Source organism: Centroberyx gerrardi, chromosome 7, assembly GCF_048128805.1.
Source record: "Centroberyx gerrardi isolate f3 chromosome 7, fCenGer3.hap1.cur.20231027, whole genome shotgun sequence".
Taxonomy (NCBI): domain Eukaryota; kingdom Metazoa; phylum Chordata; class Actinopteri; order Beryciformes; family Berycidae; genus Centroberyx; species Centroberyx gerrardi.
Window position 1 is genome coordinate 19,277,685 of NC_136003.1, and position 6,638 is coordinate 19,284,322.

The 6,638-nt window shown below is 40.9% G+C and overlaps 1 protein-coding gene across 1 annotated transcript; it reads right to left on the reverse strand.

The window, feature by feature from the left end:
• Nucleotides 1–311: 311 nt before the first annotated feature.
• On the reverse strand, nucleotides 312–4,405 carry LOC139930963 (transcription factor Sox-9-like). Its single transcript, XM_071924312.2, has 3 exons — nucleotides 3,686–4,405; nucleotides 2,935–3,182; nucleotides 312–2,554 (listed from the first exon to the last, which is right to left on the reverse strand). The coding sequence occupies exons 1-3, from the start codon at nucleotides 4,111–4,113 to the stop codon at nucleotides 1,773–1,775; spliced, it is 1,458 nt and encodes a 485-aa protein (XP_071780413.2). The 5' UTR covers nucleotides 4,114–4,405; the 3' UTR covers nucleotides 312–1,772.
• Nucleotides 4,406–6,638: the final 2,233 nt, after the last annotated feature.

A 6,638-nucleotide genomic window follows, 5' to 3' on the forward strand; every position in this document is an offset into this window, starting at 1 on the left:
ACAGTACATGAGAACAGTCATCTTGATCTTCCTTCTTTTTTGAGTTGGTGAGTTTCATGAAGGCCATTGGGTTGGACCCTTCCAAAGCCATTCAGAGTCAGTAAACAGCATCTCAATCACACTCAGTCGGGGTTTCCTTCCCTTACAAACTATTTCATAATGGTATAAGAAGTTTACTGATCTTAAGCTTTGTTGTACAGTCAACTAACAGGGATAAGTTCCCCTACAATTGTGAAAAAACACACAAATAATATTGAGTAACATTCTTGTAACAAATGACACAAAGTTATTTTGTTATTTTCAATGTTTTCTTTTTATTGCAAACAATATAATACAAAAGATAAGCTTTTAAGACAACGGCATGTTTACCTAGGGAAACTGCATTAAGAAGATGACAACATGAGAACTAATGATACGGAATATAAAATGAGGAACACAACTTTTTTCAAAAACAAAAAAAGTATCCTGGTGATTCTAGAAAATTCTTTACAACACAGCCACAGCTTCCATAGCCATTAATTCATTTGTTAGAATGAAAAAAAGAGAAAACTTCCAGTTTTTTTCTTCTTTAAAGAAAGACTTTAAGATCGTGTTTATCGTAATTATAAGCAATCTGTACATAACTAGATCATGAAAAAAAAGAAACTTTTAAACGGACACATTTACAAACGATAAATAAACAAATTTGTACCACATATGACAGCAATCTACTCTGCTGAAAACTTTTCATCTCAGTTAGCTGCTGAATTAAAAAAGATAATAGTTTTTTATTTTCAAATAAAATTAACGCTAAAGAATAAATTAAGAAAAGGTTAGGAAATGGATGGGGCTGTAGGAATGATAGAAGCATGCCAGACTCAGCGGAGACCTGCTGGCTGCTGGGAGACGCAGGTCAAAGGTCACTTCCTGTATCTCCTCAAGCAGGAAGTCAGAACTCTGCTGCGGCTTCCACACTGCAGTGCCAGTGTTGGAGCCTCTCTACTGTGGCTCCAGAGGCACCAATGGTATCAAGGCAGTACCCAGATAAAAACAAGGATTGCTCAGTTACATCTAGCAACACGGTAAGGCCCCTAGTAGAATTACATGGCACCTGCTGTAGCATTTCCAACACAATAATTTGAGCTAAAGCAAAGAACAAGAAGTATAATATTTGCCTAATTCACTGATGACACTGTCATATCATGGCCAAAAATTCAAAACTATTTCAAACCTGCATTGCTCAATTCTTGCATCTCATGGGAATTACAATAAAATATGTACAGTACAAAGATTCAAAGCAGAATGTAGGCTATTATAAGACGGCAGTGTTAAGTAAAGGGATGTTTCTTACTTCCTGTACAAAAATACATTAGTGAGAAGTAAGGCCACTGAAGGTTTTCACCCAGCATTCCTGCTCATAAGACACATGTTAAACCCTCAAATGATGATGATGAGGATGATGATGACGCTGATTATGATGATGATGACAATGATGACAAGAGCAGAACACATACACAGTACATACTAAAATATTTATAACCAGTATGTCCTCACAGAGGATTTCAAAAATTGTTTACATTATATCTAAAAAAATATAATCACAATTCCAAGCAATACAAAAGGCACTGTCGTGAGCCAATCCAAAGATATATTTTCAGTACTATAAAAAAGTCCTTGTCATGTTTTTCTGTTGGCAATGAAGGGTGTGTGGCGTGGCGGCACAAAGGCCGCCGGGCGGAAAGAAGTCTATGCATGGGGTGAGTGTGATACAGTCAGTGCTGAGGCTCGCCGTCTCAGGGCCTGGAGAGCTGTGTGTAGACAGGCTGCTGCTCCCAGTGCTGTGGACTGTGGGTCTGGGGCACGGAGGGCACTCCGGTCGTGTCGGCGATGGGGGTGTACATAGGCCTCTGGCTGGGGCTCATGTAGCTGAAGGTGGAGTACAGGCCGGAGCCCTGGCCGGTCGCGTGGCTATAGTAGGAGTTGGCACCGCCCTGGTGGTCTGAATAGTCATACTGTGCCCTCGTGATGGGGGGGTAGGAGGAGGTGCTGTAGTGCTGCAGGTTGAAGGAGCCGTAGGTGACGTGCTGCGGGGAGCCCTGCTGCTCGCTGTAGTGGCTGGGGCTCAGCTGCTCCGTCTTGATCTGGGTGGTTCTCTGCTGCCCCTGGCCTTGCTCCGCTCCTCCACTCAGCGTGGTCAGAGAGTGCTGCTGCTGCTGCTGCTGTTGTTGCTGCTGCTGCTGCTTGGACATCCAGGCGTGGGCCCCGGCGCTGGCCGCCTGGCTGACCGAGGAGCTGCTGATGCCGTAGCTGCCAGGGTAGCCGGCCTGGCCCGCGCCGGTCACCCCGGCGTGGCTGTGGGGCGGCAGGTACTGATCGAACTCATCGACATCGAAGCTCCCCATGTTGGAGATGACCTCACTGCTCAGCTCACCAATGTCCACAGCCCCGAAGTCGATGTTGAGCTGGCGGCCGGTGCCCTCCTGTATGGGGCGCCCCTCGCGCTTCAGGTCAGCTTTGCTGGTGGGCAGATCTGTCTTGGGGGTGGTTGGGGGTGTTGGTGGGCCTTGGGACTGACCTGGTCAATGGAAAGAAAGAGTTAGCCTCACAGTCAACATGATATTCACACAACCAGGCAGCTGAGGAGGATATTCTTAAAAATATAAAATAAGTGGTGATTTATAGCTTTCCCAACATAAGGAAATAGTGTTAAATTTAAATGTATAAACTAAACATAACAGCTTTCAAGGGGAAGAGTTTAGTGGCACCATAGAGACAGGTGTATTTGCGTGATGGCTTGTAAAACCCAGTAATCATTAATCATTAACAGGTGTCTGTCTGGTATAGCCCCAAAGGTGTCTAGAGATTAGATTTGTAAATAGCCTGTCAAAAATGAGTCACATTCGAAATCATTACAGGAAATAAATGGTAAATGCAGAATGGCTCAAAGGTTTTTACCTGAATGCTCTCCGGGGGAATGCACTTCGCCCATGCTGGACGCTGGGGAGTCGGCCTGCTGCAGCGCCTTGAAGATGGCATTAGGAGAGATGTGGGTTTGCTCGCCGTCCTCGGGTTCGCTCTGCCCGTTCTTGACAGATTTTCTCCGCCTTGGCTGATACTTGTAGTCGGGATGGTCTTTCTTATGCTGCACTCTCAAACGCTCAGCCTCCTCCACAAACGGGCGCTTCTCTCCTTCGTTGAGCAGTCTGGAAATATCACAGAAAGTTGTACATTCATATTAGATTACATTCAATTAATAGCAAACTTCGGGCACGCGAAGCAATAGATTAATTAGTGTAATAGATGTCATTAATTGAATTACTGTAATAGCAATACTACTACTAGCCTACTACTACTAATAACAATAATAATAATAATGATACTGATGATACAGTTTAAAAAAAAAAGTTTGGGTGCGCTAATCTAATGTGATTTATATGCCCTCTACTGTGCAAGCATATCGGCCACTTTAAAATAAAATAGACCTAAAAAAAAAAAAAGTGAAACGAAAATCGTAATGAAAAACAATCGGTCAATGCTATATTAATAAATCCAGTTTAAAAAAAATGCATTTGTCTAATATCCACACTGTTCAGCTCTACATGAAACAGCAGGCAGGTTGTGCATTTTACAGAAGGAATACTCCGCTGCGCACGGCGGCGCGTAAAAACGCACTGCAGGAGTGATGGAAAGTGAAAAGTGAACATACCTCCAAAGTTTGCCCAGGGTTTTGCTCAGCTCTGCGTTGTGCAGATGCGGGTATTGATCGGCCAGTTTCCTCCGTGCAGCTTGAGCCCAGACCATGAAAGCGTTCATGGGTCTTTTGACGTGAGGTTTATTTTTACTGGAGCCGTTGACGCGCACCGGCATGGGCACCAGGGTCCAGTCGTAGCCCTTCAGCACCTGGGACACCGCGTCTCTGATACACACGGGGAACTTTTCTTCTTCGTTCTCTTTCTTGTACTCTGGGCCCATGAGGAGGTGGTTGTCCGACGGCCGGGTGTTCTCGGTGTCCGAACCGGACCCGGACGGGCACGGCGACCCTGCAGAGTCCTCAGACATGCTAGGGCTGGGAGCGTCGGAGTGACACTTCTCCTGTTCTTCTGTCATCTTCAGGTAGGGGTCGAGGAGATTCATGCGAAAAAATTAAAGAACAGCTTCTCGCAGTAAAATAGCAGTTTGGGAGAAAATCCTTCCTTCTAAATCCAAGTGCTGTGCCCAAAGACTGCAATGACAGCCTGAGAGGGCGCACAGCTTGACTGGCAAACTTCACTCCTTCAAAGTAAAAAATGCCAAAAAACAAAAGGTTTTGACGCTCCTTCGGCTTTGCTCAGTTTTTTAGACCAGAAAGCAAATTGCAAGTGGACGCGCTGGAATGCTTTACTTTGAAAATGTGACTTAAAAGAGAAATGTGACTAGGGACACCTACTCGTGGAGGGTTGCTGAGAAGTCTGGAGACGGAGGAGGCGATGCCTGGATTTATGTTTCTCGGCAAGGAAGCGATTGGGTGAAATTTTTAGAGGCGGAGACGAAATCCGACTCTGCGCCAAAGAACTCTTGCAGTCAACAACAGTGAAAACTTAACTCAAGTGGGAAAAGTGTTTTTTGTTTTTTTTACCCAACTAATCTCTGGTGTGATTTAAATGTAACATATAGCCCAAAGATGAAATTAAACATTCTTACAAAAAATAATTAGGCTTATAACAATAATATAAGATATAATTATATGGTTACAAATGTACCAGCAAAACAATACATATCCTGTAGGAATATTACAGTGGTATTATATCGGAGATAAAAATAAAAAGTACGCTATGAATTTATTTTGATCACCACAGACACACTATACGAACATTATAATTTTCCATCAGGGCAATGTGAAGAATAAAACTATTGGAATGGCTGTTCTTCTAATACTTCTATCATCCTTTTTTTTTTTTTTTTTTTTTTTTAGAAATTATAGGCCCATTAGCTTGTTGTACGTTTTCTTATAGCAAGATTATTAAATTAACAAATGGATAATTCTATATATTTTATGTTCAAATTCCTATTATTTATTTATTTGCAGGCTCCGTCCATCTACACTTATCTTCGTGAATAAGTACCATTTGTTTGGCCTATAGTCAGTTGTTTGTTTATCTTTGTATCTCATACATTTTCTAATGTATTGATATTGTAATTCATGAGATACACTTTCTTTTTAAAGGTGACTTTCAAATGGAAGCAGTTGTCATTAGAACTTTACTGGCATTTTTAAATCTATCTCATTGTTTTTATGATAACTCAATTTTTGATTAAAACAAACCGGATTATTTCACTTTTGATTCTCAAGAGATACGGGCTTAGTTTGTTCTGTAAGTGTTGAGTATAGGATTTAGTTGCAGATATACAGTCCAGTGTTTGTGTGTGAAGCCTGTTGAGGATTGTTCTGGGCTGCAGCCTCGAGCCGTCTCCACACTGTACAGGAGCGACCTGGACCAATAGGGGGAGACAGCAGTCCAGAAACTTGAGAGAGGGCCTTGCCAGTGTGCAGTGACTGCAATAATTAAAGCAAAACATGAGGATATTACAAAACATATTACAAAAAAATAAGACGATTTAAGTTTCAGAGTTAAATTCATAAGGAATATAAATGTTAGGTAGACTATATCTTTAGCCAGCAGAAAATTGCGTGTTATTGGTTCAAAGTAGGCAGTAGGCCAGAGTATAAAACAACCATTTCTCATTTAAAATGTTTTGTATTTATTTTTATTTAGTATTATTATTATTATTATTGAAAATAATTAAAGGAAGACAAGATAGAATAGTCTACTCCATCGTGAATTTATTTAATTATGAAATGTTGCAAATTAATAGGGTTTTTTTCTTATAACTGGATATTAGTAAATGGATTGCAGTTAGCAATTTTGTAAGCACACACTATTAAAATCCTACCTGTTACATGCAACCCATTACTCCCTAAACCTGATGATATGGGTGTTTTGCGTAGAAGTATGGTCCAGCTTTTGAACCCCCCTCCTCTCTCTCTCTCTCTCTCTCTCTCTCTCTCTCTCTCTCTCTCTCTCTCTCTCTCTCTCTCTCGGCATTTACTTTGTGTTACATGAAGCAGTCCTATGTCTTGTTTCTTTAGGCAGATTTTTATTATTTTATTCATTTATTTATTTAGTTATTATTATTATTATTATTACTATTATTATATAGTTTATTAACGTGTATACATTATTGAAATATGCTGTTATTTTCTCAGTCAAGAGACTCCATGCTTATTGAATAAAAAACAAACGTGTCGCAGCAGTAAAATCTACTTTGTTGGGTTTGCTCCAGCTCTTGTTTTCGGAGCGACAAAGGACACTTTGTTGAGCGCGTTCAGTCACTAATCCATGTATTTAATTTTAGAAACCAAATCCAAATGTAAAGTTACGAGTTCACATATAGCCCTGAAACGACTGAGAATTTCCTCTTTTTATTACACCCCTATAATTTAATTAACTCGGACGTCAACATTAACGTTTTTATAAGACTACAAACCTATAATCATTAAAATAATTCAGCCATTACAACAGGCACAAATACATTGAATGCACAAAATATTAAGGACACTTAACTCTTTTTATGAAGCACACTGATGAGGTGAATCCTGGTAAAAGCCATTATCCCTTATT